Below are 21,720 nucleotides of genomic sequence, written 5' to 3' on the forward strand. Positions count from 1 at the left end.
GTGATTCTGTGATTCTGTAATGTCTACAACTGTCTGAAAGCAGGTTGGAGTGAGGTGGGTGTTGGTCTTTTCTCCCAAGTAACAAGTGATGGGAGCAGAGGACATGTCTTGAAGTTCTGCCAGGGGAGGTTCAGATCGGGATCAGGAAAAATCTCTTCACTGAAAAGTTCTCAGGCACTGGCAGAGGCTGCCCAGGGAGGTGATTGAGTCCCCATCCCTGAAGATATTTAAAAGATGGGTAGATGAGGTGCTCAGGGGTACGGTTTAGTAGTAGACAGGTACGGTTGGACTAGATGATTTCATAGGCCTTTTCCAACCAAATGATTCTGTGATTCTAGTACAAACAATACTGAATCTCTCATGCTCAGAGACATCATTGAGCCTTTAAAAAAGTCATATTATTACTCACAATATGTAAGAGACTATGAAAATTACTTTGCAGCCTAAAGTCTCAATGCATGCCTTTAACACAGTGCTACCTGAGTGGGCAGAGGAAGGCTAAGAAAATAAGAGTCATAGCAGCAAGAGATCACCCAAATCACAGCATTCCCCTCCTTGAGCAGTGATAAATATGGGGCAGAGCAAAGACCTGAAGGATTATAAAATATTTACCTGTCTGCCATACACATTAACACAAATGCGCTTGCGTAACACTAATTGCATTTCTGCAGGGTGGCTGAGCTGGACAGTGGCTCGCACAATGAGGTAAACTCTTTCATCTGCCGCTGTTCCTTTACTGAGCTGGATACAGTCGTGGACTGTGGAATCCCATGAGGCTTCTGCTTTCACCTGCAAAGGAAAAAAATGTATCCTCTAATAAGCATAATTAGGTGTATAATTAACTGTAATTAATTAAGCATAATTAACAAAAATACATAATACATAAATTTTGAGAGTCTGCTTCTCCATTTCACTCCCTATGAAGAAATATCCCTGCACTTTAGAAGAGGCCATTTAAAAATCAAGATTAGTTTGCCAAGTGAAGATGTTGGGATTAAAAATGCCAACTTGCTCAAACTCTGGAACGTTTCCTCTTGAAAAAAAGGGATCTTTGAATACCCAGGATCACTGTGAATAAATTATAAAATATGCAAAACTACAGGACCATTTGGCCTAACTTATTAAGATAAAGCAGAGAGCAACAGAGACTGCAGTGACAATCTTCCATCACACCACACAAACTCTCCAATCTTTATTTGAGTAACAACTTCACTGAAATATTTCTGGCAATACTGTAAAACCTGAAATTTCTCTTCTTGAATGTCAAAATACAAGCATTACTGAGGATTTAAATGGCTTATCATCAAGCCATAAGAAAAATGGCCTGCTAGCCATCTTTCCAGGCTTTAAAACCAAAAAAGAACAAAGAAAACCTACCAAAAGCAGCAGGAATCAAACTCCTCTAAGAATATCAAAGTAAATAATTTTCAGAGTGAGGAACAAAATTTTAAGGTAAAAAATTAAATCAAATATGATTCTAAACCTAATAGCAAAAATTATAAACCAGGAATCATGTGGCAAAATGGAGTGTACTGAATTCTACAATGCAGAGGTAAACGTTAACCATAGCAACAGTTAAGATTGTCAGTTTTTTTGGCTGGGGGCTTATGTACTCTAATTTCCTCTGGTTTCTTTTTTTAAAACACTAACTCAGAATCTCAAGCTTTGTAATGCTTGGAATTGGATGAAGGAAGATATTTTAATTTTATTATTGCTGAAATCACGGTTCAACTCCTAGGAAATATTCCTTCAAAACACAAAGCCAGTCATGCAAGAAACAGGTGTTGCATCCTTTGTATGCCATTTTCGATGCATTATTTCCACATCTTAATGCATTAAAAGAACAATTAAAAATCTCCTAAACTAAATACCCTGGTTTGTACCTCTCTTACCTCACTGTCATGATGCTTCACAATCTGCAGCTCAAAGAATTCCTCCTCCTCTTCTGCCACAAGAGTAGCATCCCACCCTCCCGCCTCTGGGTCATCAAGGTTATCTTGAGAACTGAAGTCATCAGCTAGAAGCACAAGTGGATGCAGAAGGTGAGCAGAAACAAAGCAATTATCCTTCTTAAAAGCATCCGGCAAGGCATGAATTCATATTTTCATCACCAAGTCAGCTACTTACACCCTACTTAGAAAAGCTCCCTGCATTGTTCCACTTCAAAAAGCATCCCATTTCTATATAGAAAGTGTGCACAAAGATGTTGGGACACAGACTTAAGTGTTCTTTATTAAGTCCTCTGCTGTACAGGAAGCTGCTCCAGCTGTAAACATTCCTTCCTTACCCACAGGTCTATTTTCAGCTCTATTGCTCAATCGCACTAAGTACGTTGCTCACTTGGCAGTAGTTCGGTGTTGTGTGTTCTTTTAACTAAAGATGAGCTGCTGGTTGAACAGGTACAAATTCAGTACTTTTAGATCATTATTAAAGAAATCCTTAATTTGGTTTGTGAGAAGAAGCTAAAGCTGTTCTGGCTGAAGTCCCTCACCATGAATTATTAACCAGTGCCTCTCTTAAGCCGTTTGATCTATAAATGTGCTTTCTGAGGTGACAAAACCACTGCAGCAAAGGCCTGCTCGCAACAGGCTGAATGTCACCTCCCCACTCTCACCTGATGGTTCTAATCCAAGTATTAACCCCCTTTTAAACATCTTAATGAGGATTTGCTCAACTGATGAGGCACTGCTGGCTCCCTGGACTACTCTGGGGCTGCCGCTTACTTGGCTACAATTTCTCATCAATGGTAGAAGCATCTGACAAATACATTGTTTGTATCATATCTTGTGTTTGACGTACTGAAACATACATTGTTTAAAGAAACACATACAATCATTCTCGAGCTAAACTAACCTGAGTTTATCATGCCATGTTTTTTGCTATGCAGATGTTTTTATCAGTGACTCCATATTTTCTTCTAAGTCATCAATAAAAGTTATAGGATATAGCATCAGTGCTATCCTTGTGAGACCTCAGGAAAAACATTCATGGAATCAGAATGGTTTGAGTTGGAAGGTACCTTAAAGATCATCCAGTTCCAACCCCCTGCCATGCATATGGACACCTTCCCAACAATAATTTTTCCTTTACACTGGCTTTTGCCATTTACTCTCTTGCTTCTTTACTCACTGTACTATTTCTATTTAACTTACTAAACAGCTGCAAAATACTGGGATCATTAAAACCTATGGATCCTTCCATATATAACATCGTGTAGTTTGAAACATTAAACAACAGGTTTCAGTGAAAAACATGCACTCTCAAATTATTCTGTCTGCCACTCCAGGCATTTCTTCATTTTATTAGCTTAAATTCTATAATGTCATCAATTGTACAAAATTTGTTTCAAAGTGCTTTGTCATTTTAAGAAACACTTACCATTCAAGTCAAGGAAAATAACAGGAATGTGAGTTTCCATACCAGGCACAGGAGTCCTAAAATGCAAGAAAGGAACAATGGCAACATCTAAACTAATGCAGATTTACCCAGCACACGTACCTTATGACACAAGCCCACAGTATATTACATTCCGTACAGCTGCAATTCTAAGCCAGACCATTGATAACCTTGGCAAACAACTTTATTTTAATTTACTGTGCAGATTCAGAGAGACTCAACTGAATTGGTATTTCATTTATACCAGCTCTCTTGCAATTATTACATTCTTTGACCTCTGCTTTCAGAAATGTTTTCTCCCTCTAAAATGCTAACAGCAAAAATTAAGTTTATTTACCCTGACACGCACTTTTATTAAATGCAGCCCCCTCTGCATTAGAGATGGCAGTGAAGACAGCAAAGTGAGAGTCAGAAACCTCAAGTTCCTACCCTAATATTGATGTTGCCACAACACACAGTTCTTACTCTTTATTGTAAAACATATATATTCGAGCATCAAAGCTGCCATATATGACCTCTCTTTCAGATAATGGAAGAAAGGGTAACAGAGATGTCATTTTTGTTTGTTTTTAAAATGAAATATTCCATTGCCTAGCACTTTTAAGCTACATAAAATTAACAAGGTACTAATGACGTAACATGAAGAACAAGACTTTGAGACTGCTTGTTGCATTCTTATTTGTAAGAAAAAGGTAGTAGCCATCTCATGACAAACTTAAGACTTCATGAATTTTATGGTGATCAAGAGCAGGCTTAAGTCTTATGTAATAAATAAAGTGCTTCAATCATACTGAACATGTCCTCTGGTGCAAATGTGTGCAAAACCAGACCCTTCCTCAAGTAAGTTTCCTGCAGCTCCACTGTTTTCAAGCCTAGTCAAAACTTTGATGTGAAAAGTTGATGTTTCCAACAAGCATTTACCATTTTTTGTGTTTCAGAAGTACTTGCTTTAACAAACTTCAGCCTAAAACTGCATGACGCTCAATTTCATCAGTGAATACTGACAGAGGTTTGCTCAGAAAACAATTTCAGGAAGTTGAAAGCAACTGTAGACAAGGTTTGAAGTGAAACAACCTTGCTTCCTTATCTGCAGTCGTTACTCCCAGCTGCTACAGTACAGCAACCTCAGTCTAGCGTAGTTTACTATTTTTAATGTTTAAAAAATTACATGGAATGCTTGCTGACTAAACAGACTTGGCATTCAAACCAGGAGCGCAACAAAATGCTCCTATAGATGCAGTTTTATTATGACGGAGCAGCCTTTTAAGTGAATGAACTGGGTAATTAACATATTAGCTAATTTTTTTAAATGGTAAGTGCAGTAGTAATAAATATTGATTCTGTTTTTTTCAGTAGGTCATAATTACACTCTGATCAATAACAGTATCGTTTACTAAATAGCATTTCTGGATTTCAGACACACAGCAGATACAATAATGTAAGCAAGAGGCCTAATTTTAACAACTTTGCTCATACAGGGTACAGAGGCCAGATTACGGAAAGCAAAAAATGGCAACAATCCAAGCCAGGAACAGGCCATGCATCATCTTTACATTCGTTCTTGCATATGGCATATATGTTCATACCACTCTGCTGGAGCTCCAGGGATCCCACTGCCAGCAGAAGGAACCATGACAGCATTCCTTTCTTCAGTGAGTGTTAGCCTCATCTCTAAAAGCTGAGCCTCTCGATCTGCATCATCTTCAGTTTTATCTGGAGAAGCAGGATGTCAGTCAGAACAACAGAGAACATTTCTTAGTGCCTTTATCACGTGTCAATGATCTTATACCATCCATAATAGAATAAAACCCACTCTGCTCAGAAATTCAGCACACAAAGAACAATGAATAGTATTATACAGGCTTCTCTAACTTTAGTCGCATTGAAAGCAAGTTACTGCTGAACTCAGAGATTCAACTCCCCAATTATCTTCTCGTCTAATTTTTACAATATATTACGATAAAAAGCGTGGGTGTATGTCACCCTCAACATACTGCCATTGTTACCTTTAATAGCATTTGGCTTACCAGGCTTCCCAACGAGTTTTTGCAACTGCTGATCGAGATACTCCTGACGCTTTGTTAAGGCACACAGCCATTTCCGACGGAGCCTCTCCAAATCCCTATCCTGTAAAGAGGAAAGCAGGCATGTTAAATATCGACCCAGGAAAGCCAAAGCTTCCTATTTGTGGCCTACACATTTCCTCAACCCTTCTGCTTATCCTGTTCCCAAGAAGCAGATAAGGCAGAGCAGACCTCCAAGAAATCACTTGGCTCTTCTCTTGTATTTTCTTTTGCACAGGACAACAGAAACACAAAACAGCTGAGACCTCTGGAGATTGTCTAGTCCAACTCCATCCTGTGCACAAAGCAAGGTCAACTACAGTGGCTTGCTCAGGGCTGTGTCCAGTTGGGGTTTTAATATCTCCAAGGATGGAAAGTCCACAGCCTCGCCAGGCAAACTGTTCCCCGACTACCATAAAAAAAACCAGAACAGTTTCTTCTTGTGTTGAAGTGGAGACTCATCACATCTTGTCCTTTCACTGGATACCACTGAGAAGAGCCTGGCTCTGTCTTCTTTATCCCTTTCCATTTACATACATTGACAAGATCCAGCCTGACTCTTCTTTTCCTTAAGGCTCCCTGTTCACTCAGCCTTCTTCACAGGTCCAAATCCTTGACTTTCTACAACTTATTTGAAGTATTTTTGCTTATCAGCCTGAGGCATCTCTCTAGCTGTGACTAGTTTGTATGGAACAAACTTCACTTCATATACCTTCTTTGCCCCTAAACTGGTCTAAAACTCACCAACTGCTACCTTACGGCAAAGCTGGAAACACTAGTCCTTATCCATGACTCACTATGACTCAGTGTTTAGCAGTGTCCTATAAGGAATCCATCCCTGCCCCACATCAAGCCACTGTCCCTAGTTATGGCATTTGCAACTGAGCCTTTTAACTACTTCTTCTGAAGTGCTGACATTCCTCAACCGAAAAAAAAAAGACCTCAGTATCTTTAAGAACATGCTGTTCATTTATCTCTGGTGTAGAAATGCTCAGAAATGATGAATGATGCTCTGCATGCAGCATGTTGGGTGCCACGAAGATGAGCTATCAGCTCTGGGATGCCTTCAGGCAGGCCTCTTCGATGGCAACAGCAGTTCAGATTCATTCCACATCAAACTGTAACAAATACTTTGTCAAGAAAAATGGGTGGATGCAAGACTATAAACCACAGTTGTATTATGCACCCGCAGACCCTACAAGTATGCCAGGACCTGGCAGAGATCATTAAACCTGAATCTCTGATTGCTCGCATTACATAAAGTTGCAATCTACACTGATGATGATGTGATTTTCTTCAAGTCATTCGCAAGGAGATGAAAAATGTGTCACGGGTATCGTACCTCATCAGTTCCCCTTTAAGCCTCACCTTAATGTGACATTAGATACAAAAAAATAGCATGCTGATGTCAGTAGTTTTATCTGCTGTCTTAGGAGTCGAGGTAGGTCCCTTCCAACCCAAACAATTCTATGACTCTAAGTATTTTTGCTACATCTTTCAATGACACCATGACTGACTGTTCTTGTTCTTAATGGGGACAAACTCAAGCTAATCATAGTTTGCCTTCCAAACCAAAAAGCAATTGGATCTTGCTTCAGTAACAGACATGAAAGGCATCTTGTTTGTTTCCTTCCACCTCTCTAATCCACCATACGGTTTTGTAGCTTAACAATCCATGCAATTCTTAAGCTTTCAGTCTCTTTAGAAGACAGAGCCTCTGGATATCCAACCAGTACACCAAAGATAAAATGCTGATCCTCCTCTAACATGTTTTAATCTGAAAATGTCTGTTTTTGTAAAATGAGAGCATTTATTTTTTTTACCTGATAACTGTCCATTTCATCCTCTTCTTCCTAGGCCAAAACATGCAAAACCACATCATTAAACTTTTTCGGTAGCAGGAAACACATCAAATGCAAAAACTGTAACTGTTTGAAGCAACACGAGCAATCTGAGCTTAGCAATGGCAAAACGACAGAATTAAATCACATTTCCATCCCAAAGATTTGCTTCTATCAGCTGGTCTAAATGCAAACTAAAATAATCCAACAGTTGCAATGGAAAAATGTCACAGAAACAGAGCTATTAGAATTCTTTATAGCTGGAAGAAGGTAGAATACCTAAACTGTCCTCAGAAATAAAAAGGAGTTATAGCGAAACAACTTGAAACCCGTTGATCCTGGATAGAAAGAAAAATGTGTTGTTTTACCTGAAGAGTTAAGTATGAATGTTAGAGCAGACTTTCAAAATCGAAGTCTGACACGAAGGATTTGAGGTGAGTTTGCTGCAGCATTTAGAGGAGAAACATCGTAAACACCTAAGCTGATTGTTAGGGAGTTAGAATCACTCTCTGCCAGAGCATGTGTCGCAATATAGACCTTCAACGGTTTGAATTCTATTATTTTCTGATGGGAGACACCCCTTTCATTCTCACCATGCATCCCAAGCAGAGCTGCTCACAACAGCATAAGCACAACTGCCACTCCTGCACAGTGAGTGGAAAAGCAATGAGGACTCCAATCCCCATTGAGTTATTACTTCTCTATTTAAGTAATGACAAGCCGCTGGAGCCTACTTTTGTATCTTAGTAATGAAAGCAAAAATCTTAGCTAACCTAAATTAAAAAGCCATATAGAAGAGGCATTTTCTTAGTTCAAGGTCTTTAGAAAATCACATTCCACTGACAGCGATTTGCTTGAGATAGAGAAATACTAATAAGGGGACTGAAAATGCAGATGGTCCCCTCAGAAGGCTATCGTCAGCACCAGGACTAATAATACGTGGGTTTCAATAGCCCACGTGGGGGATATCAGTGTCAGACACAACTCACTAGTCTCTCTCTCAAGCAGAGCTTAAATATTTCTCCTGGAAAAAAATTTACTGTTTTATGGATGGCCAGCTCTGTCAGACACGGCTGAAACAGCTCAACAGATCAGAAATTCACTGCAGGAGAAACAGGGTGAGGTAGAGAGGATGCCCACCTGGGACTTATCTCCCTTATAAACAGGCTAAAAGTGGCACGTGAATGTTGTAGGCGTGGAATGGCTTTCCAGTAAAATGCATGAGAACCAATCTTTCTGGGTCAGGATAGAAGAGTCTCTCAAGAAACTTGTTTCGTTCAGAAGAAGGGGAGAAACAACACTATAACTGCTCTGAAGAAAACTGGTATAGGGCACTGCTGTGAGGGAAGGATAGGTAGAAAGCTTTCAGGAAGGGGTGCTAGCAGAAGCATAGTGGGGAACAAAAGCAATAACCTGCCTCAGATGATGCTGAAAAGTGAGATTTCTGCAAAGGCAGGAAAAAAATCCCTCTTTTGTACCCCCAACACATGAGAGGCAAGGGACTGCAAAGGTTAGGACACAACAAAAATCCAACTGCTTCAGATCTCAAAGGGAAAACCAATACTGATTAAGCAAAAAAGAGGAGCACACACACATTGAATCACACTCTGTCAACAGAGTAAACATCAGAGGAAGCTGGGAGATGTCCCAAAAACTACTTGACATTTAGCTGGCCTTGTCTCAAGTAGGGCAGCTAATCAAGCAAGTGGAAAGACCTGCTTGTTCTGTTGCACCAGGTTTTGACTTGCTAACTCAGAGGAACGAGTAAATTTTTATTTAGCTGTTGGGGGGGAAAGAGTCAAACTGTGCTAGAAATTGATAGAGGCATCGTAAGAAGACAATCCCTAAAACCAGATCAATATTACTTGCACTTCAGGATGAGATGCTGTGTTTCTGAAGTCAGAGGACAACTGGCCAACACAGACTATGGGCCAAACCCAAGAATTCTATCATGTTAACTCAATACTATTTGAATATGCATGGAATTGATTTATTTTAATTTGAATATTTACTTAAAATTGTTGCCACATCCAATATTTGAAGTAAAATTTACTGGACAAACTCCTAGTGAATTTTACAAACATTAGCATTTTCTTTTCTTCTTTTAATGGTGTGGGAAGGCTGTGCTGCTTTTAAGAATAGGGGAAAAAAATCCCAAATTGGAATAGATACAGAAGGTACTCTTATAAATATGATTTTTGCCATGGAAAATGATTATTGCTTAAGAGGAATACCTTCCACAACACCTTCTGAATGACCAAGGTTTGGATTTAAACTATCCCAAATAATCCCTAAAACCATCATCAAAGCAATTGTGACAATTTGTTTTGTCACTGCTTTGTAAATTTAAGAAGGAGGTTCAAAACATATCCCAAAACCAAACCTTAAAACTCAATGGAGTTGCCTCCATCTGCAACAAACTTAGGACAACACTTCATGCTTTTACATGTCTTGGAAGTAGACACAGCTGACAGGAAATATTCAGACTCCTACCTGATAGTTTTCAAGGACTTTCTGTGACTTGACATGTTTTATCTGGACACAGCCAATTCCAACAGATAATATGGATTCCTCCATCAGCGGCAAAGTACCCGATTCCTGCACAGATCTCACTTCAACCTGAATTCGCCGAGATTGCCCCTGTCCAAAAGAACCATTTGAAACGTTTGGAAAAGAGAATATAAAATGCTGGAAGCTTAATGACAGAGAGACCTCTACTGGCAGTCATTTGCAAGCAATACTATCTTTTTATTTTGTGAAGAACAAAATAAAGTTTAGCAAGTTTGCGGATGACACTAAGCTGGGTGGAAGTGTCGATCTGCTGGAGGGTTGGGAGGCTCTGCAAAGGGATCTGAACAGGCTGGACCGCTGGGCAGAGTCCAATGGCATGAGGTTTAACAAGGCCAAATGCTGGGTCCTGCACTTGGGGCACAACAACCCTATGCAGTGCTACAGACTGGGAGAAGTCTGTCTAGAAAGCTGCCTGGAGGAGAGGGACCTGGGGGTGTTGGTTGACAGCCGACTGAATATGAGCCAGCAGTGTGCCCAGGTGGCCAAGAAGGCCAATGGCATCTTGGCTTGGATCAGAAACGGCGTGACCAGCAGGTCCAGGGAGGTTATCCTCCCTCTGTACTCGGCACTGGTGAGACCGTTCCTCGAATACTGTGTTCAGTTCTGGGCCCCTCACCACAAGAAGGATGTTGAGGCTCTGGAGAGAGTCCAGAGAAGAGCAACAAAGCTGGTGAAAGGGCTGGAGAACAGGCCTTATGAGGAGCGGCTGAGAGAGCTGGGGTTGTTTAGCCTGGAGGAGGCTGAGGGGTGACCTCATTGCTCTCTACAACTACCTGAAAGGACGTTGTAGAGAGGAGGGTGCTGGCCTCTTCTCCCAAGTGACAGGGGACAGGACAAGAGGGAATGGCCTCAAGCTCCGACAGGGGAGGTTTAGGCTAGACGTTAGGAAAAAATTCTTTACAGAAAGGGTCATTGGGCACTGGAACAGGCTGCCCAGGGAGGTGGTTGAGTCACCTTCCCTGGAGGTGTTTAAGGCACGGGTGGACGAGGTGCTGAGGGATATGGTTTAGTGTTTGGTAGGAACGGTTGGACTCGGTGATCCGGTGGGTCTCTTCCAACCTGGTTATTCTGTGATTCTGTGAACAAAGTGGTGAGTACTGCAACCTCAGTGACCCAGTGTTCAAGCGATTCCACTTCTGTTGCAAGGATTTATGTTTACAGGATTTATGTATTTACAGAAAAAAAAAATTCAGCATTCAGCAATTCTCCATTTTACTATTCTGGTGGGTTTTCAAAACATTTTGGTTTTAACACTTCTGAAGGCAAAAAATGGGATCTCTTCCCCACCTACAGAAGAGGAAAGAAAATAAGTCTAATGTAGTGAACTACTGGGATTTCACAGAACTTTTCCTGACTTTGGTCTCCTTGACCAGAAAATTCTCACCCACTGATGCTATCAGTGCTGCAAAGTAACCATTCTTTAGTAAAATCTGTAGGGAAAATGTATCCAACTTTTACTCCTTCTTAGTGTTCTCTGGGCTCATTACTTAAAAATGTTAACCATTCAGTTAAGCATTAACAATTTAATGCGTGTAGAATTCAAAGAACAAAGGAGTGGTTGGCTGGAAGGATCAAATAAAGAGGAACTCTGGACCTCTTTAAAAAGTAGTTTTGTTCAGTCAAGATTGATGTCCTTTCTACCAGGTGCTATCACAGAACAGGGAACAGAACATTGCAAAAAGATCCCCGCTAAGCCCTTGACTGCCTTTAGAGCTCAGCTTACACAGCTTCACAAAACACAAGAGGGACTACACTTTCTTCCCCTTTCTGCCTGTTTTGCACAAGATCATGTTTTGTGTTTAAGCTTGACAGTCTTTTGGACACTATCCCTTTACCACACAAACCAGAAACTTCTTAGCTTTCCGCAGGCTCTTTTTAGAGCTGAAATTCTGTCCATGCCACCTCACCTGCCTGAGCTGGAAAATGCCTCCTGTGCACACGTCCTTGGCTGGAGTCACTTCGACTGGGCAGTATTCCCCATTCTCATTCAGCTCGAGAATTTGAATCCAGAGTTCTAATTTACGGGTTACTTCGCTCCATCTGCAAAACATGTCAAATGCTGTTTCTTTTTTTTTATTTTCCTCCAAAGAAATAGAAAGAAAACCCAAAGCTTTAGCTCAGACTGCAGACTGAAGAAGTAAAGGAATGCTTCAACAGATGCACCTTCTGTGAGTATAAAGGGTTGTGCAGTTCTTATAAATTCTACTGACAACTACCGTAGTCAAACTTCAGAAATAAGACTTTTCTTGCTTCCAATACAAAATCCAATTTCTCTGTATTCTAACACTTAAGCTTTGCTCTCAACCACTGCCACAGAAGCCCAATGTTGTCAGTGCAATCAGATCCACACAGAAGACAGCAGAGTGAAATATGACATTGTCTCACAAGCTTTCAAAGTCCAGGGCACCTTTGTAGAATCACTTAGTTGGAAAAGACCGTTGAGATCATCGATTCCAACCATACCTGTCCACTACTAAACTGAATCCCCAAGCACCTCATCTACCCAGCTTTTAAATACCTCCAGGGATGAGGACACCACCAGCTCCCTGGGCAGCCTCTGCCAGTGCCCGAGAACCCTTTCGGTGAAAGAATTTTTCCTCATGTCTAATCTGAACCTCCCCTGGTGCAACTTGAGGCCATTTCCTCTTGTCCAACTGCCTGTCGCTTCAGAGGAGAGACCAACAACCACTTCAGTACAACCTCCTTTCAGGCAGCTATAGACCATGATAATGTTTCACCTCAGCCTCATGTTCTCCAGGCTAAACAACCCCAGGTCTCTCAGTCACCTCTCATAAGTCTTGTTCTCCAGCCCCTTCTCCAGCTCCATTGCCCTTCCCTGAATTTCATTATACTAGTGCCTTCTTTCCAGTTCTTCCAAGAGTAGTACTTCAAAATTAAACAGGAAGGAGATACTAGCCAGCTACCAAATATAACTCACTATTTTATAGCACCCTTTTTCCATCTCTTCTTTGCTGTATTTTAAATACCCTACAGACAGCTTGATACTCAACATGCTCAAAACAAGCTTAGGCTGGAAGTAAAAAGTGAAATATCTGCCAATAAATGAAGGTGCAGAGCTATCTTCTAATTGGAGCGGCAAAACAACTTACGTCTAAGAAAATACTGCTAAGCTTATTTTAGGGACAACAAATGTCTGCCAGCTAAAAAAGCAACCCCCTTCAGTCTAAATTACTGCACTGCCTCATATTTACTCCAGTGGAAGTAATTAGCAATACAGCTCTTCCAATGGAAGCATTACAGAGATGACATTGCATGGCAAAGAATGAATTGGAGTCAGAGCTTGAATAAACATACCACTGTTTAGTCAGAACAACAACTTGCCATTAGACTTGATAGCTATTTCCGGCACAGACCAGTGTAATAGTAAAGGAAAATAATCAGCTTGCTCTTTTGTAAAACACTGCTTATGCCCTTAAGTTTGCCTGAATAAAAGGGACTTCAAAGTCTTTCAATTTTTACCACTTATAATTTGAAACAGAAACGTGCATTTCTCCTGTTTCACTTTTTTCAAGTCTACTGACATATCACATGGTGTTTTTCCAGAAGTATACTTATAATAGTCTAACAGATACAGTCTCAAATACACGTTCTGTCCAGAATCTGACTGCTTAACCCAAACTTGCTTCAAAATTGGACATCCCAGACAATGATTTTCCAGAATTCTAAGCCAAAGACCTATCTTCCATATTTACCTGTCACGAAGGCTGCGTGTTTTGGCTTGAATTATTCCCAAATCCCATAGGGCTGGATTTTTGCGGTCACCGCTCTGCTTGTGCCCATATACTTCAATTGCCAAAGCACCGTCATAAAGATGTTCCATGAAGTCTTCAGAAATATTTACAGAAACTTCCTGTATGCAAGCGAAAAATTGGATGACTGAGACTACACAACTTAGGCTTAGAGATTTACTGTATTCACTTTCATATAAGCTTGTAGAGTCGTTACACTGGTCCCCAAGACAGATTATAGAGGAGAGGAAGAACTGTCACCTCAGTTTGTGAAATCAGGAGGCAAAGCAGATAGAAATTTGCTGAAGATTAAAGTCTGAAAAATGACCGCAAGCTGTTCCAAGTCCTGATCCAATGGCTTACAAAAATCCCCACCCAACCACATGTTCTCATGCTCGGAATCAGAATATCAAAACTCCACAGAAGGCATCACACTTACTTTACAAATGATAAGTAGAATAAATTGTTTGGTGTAATGACAAACGAGAGGAAGAACACAATGAGAGCTCAGGATGGGAGTAATCTAAGATGACTTTAGAAACCTCTGGTTAAAGATGCCTCCACTCAGGCAGTTGCTCAAAAGTCAATGGGAAGAAATAGTCTGTTCTAAGATACAAGGCCTAACTTCAACATCTACCTCAGGATAGCAGGCATCATGTCCCAGGACCGGGACATTTCTCACCACCACATCAACGTATAGAGCAATCAGGTCACACACAGACATTGAATGTATTCAGACAAGTATCACCTTTCTACACAAGCTCAGGAGCATTTTTACTGTGGGTAAACTCTAATGTAAATCTCCCTGCTGAACAGATTACTGTTTATTAATCCACTCTTCACTTTCTTCACCTTCTGTGCTTCTGCACAAGTGATCAATCCTGTAGTGCAATCAGCCTTAGATGGACTCTGAAGATGTTTCAAATTCTTATTAAAAACGGTATTAGGGTATCAGCCTTACAAAGTAAATTATGAGAGCAAAGCACCAACTAAAACTGTCCTGCAAGCATAAACCTGCCCTCCCTGCTTAATGTTTCTTTAATAAAATAGAAAAGAAAATTTACATTGCAGTGATCGAAGACAACCATGCACCGCGGTTCCTTGCTGCTGGAAGATAAGGAAGGATCCACCTCAGGTGCAACACTAACTGGCTCCAGCTGATCCCAGAACGTGTACTTGCAGAACACAAAGTTGGAGAGGTGCTGTGGCAGACCTGTAGCCTGAAGTATTTTAATCTAGAAAGAAAGATGAGAAACAAAAAGAACTTACACACAGAATTACAAAATTCATTACAAACAGAATTAACAGTAGCTTCTGCTATAACAATATTATTCCGTTCCACTGCAAAGGATATAAAAAAAAAAGAAAGAAGCAAACCAAAAACTTTACAAAATATGTGTTTCTGCATCAATACAGATTGGAGACGGTATTTTGAGTGCATCAGCTGAACACTGCCACTAGATGCCACCATACACACATTTCTTGGGAGTGGAATTGGTGTGGATTTTACAAGTGCACCAAAACATTTTGTTAATTTTTACCAGTCAGATGTGCCAAAAGACTTTATGAGTGGAGAGGAATACGATAAAAATTTCATACTTCTACAAAAACTGGCCCCTTTATTCTGCAAAGCTCTTGTCTCTCTCTCTTTACTCTAGAAACAATACAAACATCACCCAAACAATACAAAAGTAGCTTGTCTCCTCTTTTTCAAAATCAATGCCAGATAGAAACAAAATGTTTTGAATGCACTTTCTGATCTAAACACAGCCAATATATTAAAAATATCATTTAATAAACTTCTATTTGCCATTTGTCAAATAAAGTTCTAATGAATTAGACTCCTGTGGTAAGGTACCACTAAAGATCCTCTGGAGAATGTTTCCTGCAGCAAAGCCCTGCGCTTCTTGCAAGCACATGGAGCTATGTGGGGCAGGATAAAAATTAAAAATCAATACTGCTGCTCCTAAATTGTTCATATTGTCCAGAAGCCAGCAAAGTCTGGGTTCCACTCCCTCTAGTGCTTTATGCCTCCCTCTTTTTTTTTTCTGTGGCTTTGGCCTATCTTGCATTTTACTACACCACAGAACTGCTAGTAAATCCTTCCTGCTAACTTGGAAGGAAACTAAAACCCAAAGGCCTCCAGTTGTGCCAGAGGAGGTTTAGACTGGATATTAGGAAAAAATTCTTTCCTGAAAGAGTGGTGAAGCCCTGTCAGAGGCTGCCCAGGGCAGTGGTCGAATCCCCATCCTGTTCAAAAAACATGTAGTCATGGCACTCTGGGATATAGTTTAGTTGGCACGGTGATGTCAGGCTGATGGTTTGACTGGATGAGCTTAGAGGTCTTTTCCAACCTTAATGACTCTATGACTCTATAGTTTTCTTTCTATTATAACTGCTTATATTTCATAAAATACTGAATGTTTAAAGAGAAATATTGAGAGAAGATGATCCATAGAACAACAGGAGTTTAGCAGATTCTGTGACTCCTTCTGAATTAGATATTGTAGCTCCAATCATAGTACACAGATCTTCCATATCTTCCAAGACTACAATAAACTGTCTAGGGTAGGACTGTATGCAAACAAATATATAGTTTAATGAATGCCTTGTAAACTTTAAAAAATAAATCATGGAGACTGAAAGGAACAAACCCCCATCTAGTTTTCTTGCATTATTTCAGACACTCAAGAAACAAAATATCATGAGAAAAGACAACATAGCAGTGTTTCAAGACAAATACTGGGCACCGAGACACTACCCAGGGCCATGAAAACAAATACAGCAAAAATACTAAACTCTGTACATACAATTCAGTGATTTGGTACAGACAAATTATTTACTTTTAAAAATAAAATCCTGAGCCATCAACCAAGTTTCATGCAATTAATCAATGAGTTTAAAGATAAGACTCTGCCTGGGTAGCTGAATACTAGAAGTGAACACAGCACACGAGGTTACAAAGAGACATCCAGAAGCCAATGCACGGGGGAACTTCTTTATCTTAAGACTTGGGTTGGAAAGAGAGAAGGTTGAAACATATCTGAACTCACCTGGCAGACAAGTTTTCTCTCCTGAGTGTCATTTTCACTTGAACAGTCTGGACTGTCCTCACCTCCAACCAACCTGTCATCTATCTCTCCACTCACTCGAACAACTTCAACATGGAGACGACCTGATACCTAATAAGAAAGGATTAAGAATCACTTTTGTACCAGAAAACAGCAACAGGTTCATCCCTTTTCAGGTAACTACAACTACTGCTGCTTCCAGTCTGCAAGCAGACAATGTTTTATTTCTTTTTATTGTTTTGCAATGTGCATTTGTTGAAGCAGATGAATTCTTTGGAGCAAGAATCTCCGGAATGGGCTGCCCAGGGGGAAGCGGTGGAGTCACCATCCCTCAAGGTGTTCAAAAAATGTGTACACATGGTACTTCAGGACACAGTTTAATAGGCACAGGGGCGTGGACTGAAGGTTGGACTTGATGATCTTAGAGGTCTTTTCCAACTTTAATGATCCTACTATTCTTAAGAGCCTATGTTGTAAAAACATACAGAAAACAGCAACTTTGGGAACAGCACACTGCAGTCTCAGAGAGTCTGTGAAGTGCAGATGTGATATAGAGCACAGAGAACGTTACATGGAATGCTTAACCTGCATTTGTAGTTGTTCTTACCATATATAAATTTAAGAGCCTGCTCTTGACGGCAGTCAGTGAAAGGCAGTGGAGCTACAGCTCATACTTGTTCTACTAAGTATTTCGGGCTGCTTCACTCACAAAGCTTTCTCCTTTCACAATCACTATGCTGGGATTCAGAGCTGTCTAAACAATACCAGTAAGGTATTATGGGATTTGCATAATTCCAAATTGTTAGCAAAGAGCTTGTGCACATATAACTGGAAAATACCCTATACTGGTAATAAGATCCACAGCCTGCAATTAGACAGTTGAGTAAGGACAGATTAGAGAAGAATGACAAACCTCTCCCTTCTGATTGATGATTGGAACAGCATATTGTAGCTTCACATCATAGAACAGGCACTCAAGAAAAACATTGGCTACGCCGATAAGGCTGTGGTTTTCCTGCTCATCGTAGAACGGATCGGCTCGCCTGAAGTAAGCTCTCATCACCTTCAATCAAATTCAGGATAATGTAAGAAAAACAAACTTTTCATGAAACTGTTTTCAAAGTGTTGCACAAGCAGCCCAGTGCAAGAAAAACGGACTCAAGCAAGAGGTCAGATTAGATTACAAAATGAATGAAAACCTGAATTTAACTTTGGACTGAGGACAAGGCCTGTCCTCAGCGAGTCCTCCTTAAAGTTGTCAGATTCAGACAAGTCAGCTTGAATGTAAACTCCTGTTGTGTTTACTTAGTGCTTCCTATTGTATGCTTGGTTCCATCAGCAAACTGTGCATGCAAACAAGCACCAGTGACAAGATAAGTGCTAAAGAAAAGGTGAATATCACTTCAGTACTACAAAAAGCAAAAGCTCAGGAAAACTTATCTCTTTACATATTCGCTCCCTCCTCTGCCTCCTGAACCAGAAGATTTTCTCGCATCTACTTGAACAAAAACTTTAACAGGGATGTAATTCCATCAGCACAAAACCGGGGTAATTTTTACTTACTGGGTTGTCTTCCTCACAGTCTTTCCACTCCTGGTAAAGATCTCTCATATCTACCAATCGATTCTCCAGCTTTTCCAGTGACCAAATCTGTTTGCCTTTTCCTTTCCTTCTCACCTGAATAGCAGGCTCGCTGAGAAGTGCACCTCTCTGTGAAACAATTAAAGATGTATCAATAAGGAATTGTGTTAACAACAATAAAAACATAGTTTAAAGCCAACACAAAACTGGAAACATCTTTGGAAAAAGTCTCGATTTTGTTCTTTTTTTTTTTTTTTTATTCTAGCTTAAGTAACCAAATTTAAGCATGAACGACTGAGTTAGGCTGTCATAGTACATTCATGTTCAGTATAACTAAGAAGTCTAATCACAACAACAGGCACTAGTTTCCATGGATTTTCACTTTATATAAGTGTTAGAAATAGGAACATTTAAGCCTTTCCCAAATACCAGAGAATATTAGACTCGTGGAAAGTTTGGGTTGGAAGGGACCTGAAAGCCCACCCAGTTCCTACCCACCGCCATGGGCAGGGACACCTCCCACTGGATCAGGTTGCTCAAAGCCCAGTCCAGCCTGTCCTTGAACACCTACAGGGATGGGACAGCCACCATTTCTCTGTGCAGCCTGGGCCAGGCCCTCCCCGCCCTATTATTATTATTATTTCTTCCTATTACTTCATCTAAATTTCCCCACTTTCAGCTGAAAACCCCTTGCCCCCTGAACCCCTCTCCAGCTTTCTTGTAGCCCCTTTCAGTGCTGGGAGGCTGCTCTAAGGTGTCCCCAAAGCCTTTTCTTCTCCAGGCTGAACAATCCCCACTCTCTCACATTACAGCAGGCCTGAAGTTTCAGCTTAGGTTTCTGCTGTCTGCAGCTTTTGACTAGTGCAGACATTTAACCCTCTTTTACACCCTGTTTCAGGTTGTGCCAGAAGATCGCAAGAAAAACACGCAGATGAGAGAAACCTTGAAAGCATGTAATAAAAATTCTAATCCTGGAATAGAATACCTCTCCTGTACTGATAACAGCCTGAGTACTGCGAAAACATTCACATTATTAGTTTTTTATGGTAAAAAAATAAGATAAAGACGTAGCATGTGCTAATGGAACCATATGTAATGCACACAAATAGACTGGCGAACTACCTAGGACCATTAAAGTCAGAATACAACAAATAGGAACACCAAGGAGCAAACCTACTGAATAATGATGTAGTTCCATTAGGGCCACCTTACCTTACTGTTAGCATTAAGGCTTGAAGCTGGGATCTGAAGGGTAACTTTATACTCTGTCCTCTTGTCCAGTTCCTCTGCGATAAAATTGGCTTCTCTCACATACAAATTTGCTTTAACAATTTGCTCTCGCAGCTTTCTCAGGCTGTGGGTCAACATTTCTTCTCTAAAAGAAGGGTATTTGGAAGGGGAGACAGGAAAAATTACAGCATTTAAGCATTGAAAATGAGAGCAAAACAAATGATCACTTGACAGGAAGGAGTCTTAAGACCTTTTTAACACAAAAATCATGTGAATTACACTGCATTTCTTCTGGGAGGAAAAAAAAAATATCATTGAATCTTTTGGGTTGGAAGGAACCTTAAAACTCACGCAGTTCTAACCTCCCTGCCATGGGCAGGGACACCTTCCACTGTATCAGGTTGCTCAAAGCTCCATCTCATTATCCCTCATCCTGACAAAAGAGATCCTCCCTAGCTTCCCCATTGGCCCCCTTAAGGTACTGGAATTCATATTATCTGAATGAATTTTAAGATTACAAACATGGGCATACTGCTGGCTATGGAAATTTCTCCATGCATCTGCTTAAAAGTCAGCTCTGGTGTTGTGTGGCTTATTCCAGAGTCTCCCCACCACAGATGTGGATTTCTTACAGAGAAAGGTCTACTCCAACACCACGACCCACTTGCTCACTGGCCTCCCTGACAAGTGTCAAAGAGCACAGGAATCTGGTACCACAGAATATTCCAGACACATAGCTAACAGCTTGTTAAACTGTCTCAGATGTTTTCTATTTCAAAAGCTGCTTGTTTAGCCATATATATTTGTATTTTCTCATTACATTGTCTTTGCCATACTCATTGTTATATTGTCATCTTCCTCCTGAATCTGCTCTTTCTGACAGTAATACTGGAAAAGATCATTTAGAGGCCGATGTAAATAACCTTAATGCCATTGTCTATGAAGACAGAAAGAGGATAATGGCCCCTCTGTGGTTACTGAACAGTTTTTGCAATGCTCTGTATCAAAATCCTTTGATTCGTCCTCTTACTCCCTTTTCTTTCTGTACCCTGCTGGTTGCCAGGACCTGCTCAGGTCAGACTAGAAGGATGTGAGTGAAGAGGAACCTTCACAGAATCATAGAAGAGCTTCAGTTGGAAGGGATCTTAAAGCCCATCCAGTCCCAACCCCTTGCCATGGACAAGGACACCTCCCACTGTATCAGGTTGCTCAAAGCTTCATGGAACCTAGTCTTGAACACCTCCAGGCATGGGGTGTCCAAGACTTCTCTGGGCAGCCTGTGCCAGTGCCTCACCCCTGTCCAGCAGCAGACTGATGATCCACAAAGCAAACTCAAGTAGGAGTCCCAAAATTTGATGCAATCACCTTGTCTTTAGGCAAATTTGTTGTGGATCAGGATAGAGTTTCTCCTTAGCAACAAAGCCGGCACTCATTCCTTCTACAGGTCTGATTGTCGTTAGACTGACATTTTTGTCATGTTCTCCCTACCCGCCACAAGGGTCTTCTCAGAAATTTGGCAGAAGTGTGCAATGCAATTAAAATCCTGCAAAATTTATTAGCACTGAAGAATTTTAAATGAACACTCCTGATGGTCAGATTTGATTACCCACCTCTCCTCCGCCCACTGCCGTAAGCGCTGCTGAGCACTGGGAGAATGAAAGGAGAACCTATCCATGCTGCGGAAATGCTGCTTCTCTGGTGACAATCGCCTTCGCAGTTGCTCCAGTTCATGTTCATACATCAGCCTCTGTCGTTCAAGTGCAGATCTCTTCTCCTCTTCGTGTTGCTGTTCCAGGCTTTGCAAGATTGACTGCATTGGATCTAAGAAGATGTTGAAAACAAAGTAGTTAGTACTTCTGGAGTCAAATACCAGGTAACCATAAAATTAAATGGAAACAAGCAGTAACATATATGGGGCAGAGGCAGTGGACTCAGAAATACAAGATGTTTCCCACATTCTTCTACAGATATGCCATATGACCTTGGGCAAGGCACAAATTACCATGATTTGGCAGGGTGATTGGAACTGGATGATCTTTAAGGTCCCCTCCAACCCAAACCATTCTATGATTCTATGCTATTTGCAGCTACCCAGATTAGGGGCTGCAGCAGCTACTGAAATGTCCTAGAGAGTAAACATAGCAGATAAAAGGAGAAAGAAGTTATATTTTTGCTGTAATGCATGTTAAGAAAAAGCTTTTGAACTGTGGGGTAAAAT

At 40.7% G+C, this 21,720-nt stretch overlaps 1 protein-coding gene across 3 annotated transcripts in view; it reads right to left on the reverse strand.

Annotated features, from left to right (window-relative positions):
- Positions 1-21,720, reverse strand: part of KIF13B (kinesin family member 13B) — a 144,734-nt gene that overhangs the window by 36,734 nt on the left and 86,280 nt on the right. For all 3 annotated transcript variants that reach the window (XM_069850602.1, XM_069850601.1, XM_069850600.1), the window contains exons 17-31: positions 21,113-21,323; positions 19,485-19,647; positions 18,255-18,401; positions 17,605-17,754; positions 16,674-16,802; positions 14,685-14,855; positions 13,585-13,742; positions 11,779-11,911; positions 9,794-9,940; positions 7,283-7,312; positions 5,424-5,523; positions 4,983-5,109; positions 3,379-3,434; positions 1,893-2,017; positions 613-789 (exon numbers count right to left, since the gene is read on the reverse strand). In XM_069850602.1, the coding sequence (XP_069706703.1) occupies positions 613-789; positions 1,893-2,017; positions 3,379-3,434; positions 4,983-5,109; positions 5,424-5,523; positions 7,283-7,312; positions 9,794-9,940; positions 11,779-11,911; positions 13,585-13,742; positions 14,685-14,855; positions 16,674-16,802; positions 17,605-17,754; positions 18,255-18,401; positions 19,485-19,647; positions 21,113-21,323 (2,024 nt within the window). The remainder of the gene's footprint in view (positions 1-612; positions 790-1,892; positions 2,018-3,378; positions 3,435-4,982; positions 5,110-5,423; positions 5,524-7,282; positions 7,313-9,793; positions 9,941-11,778; positions 11,912-13,584; positions 13,743-14,684; positions 14,856-16,673; positions 16,803-17,604; positions 17,755-18,254; positions 18,402-19,484; positions 19,648-21,112; positions 21,324-21,720) is intronic.

The sequence above is a fragment of the Phaenicophaeus curvirostris genome, chromosome 2, assembly GCF_032191515.1.
Source record: "Phaenicophaeus curvirostris isolate KB17595 chromosome 2, BPBGC_Pcur_1.0, whole genome shotgun sequence".
Lineage (NCBI taxonomy): Eukaryota > Metazoa > Chordata > Aves > Cuculiformes > Cuculidae > Phaenicophaeus > Phaenicophaeus curvirostris.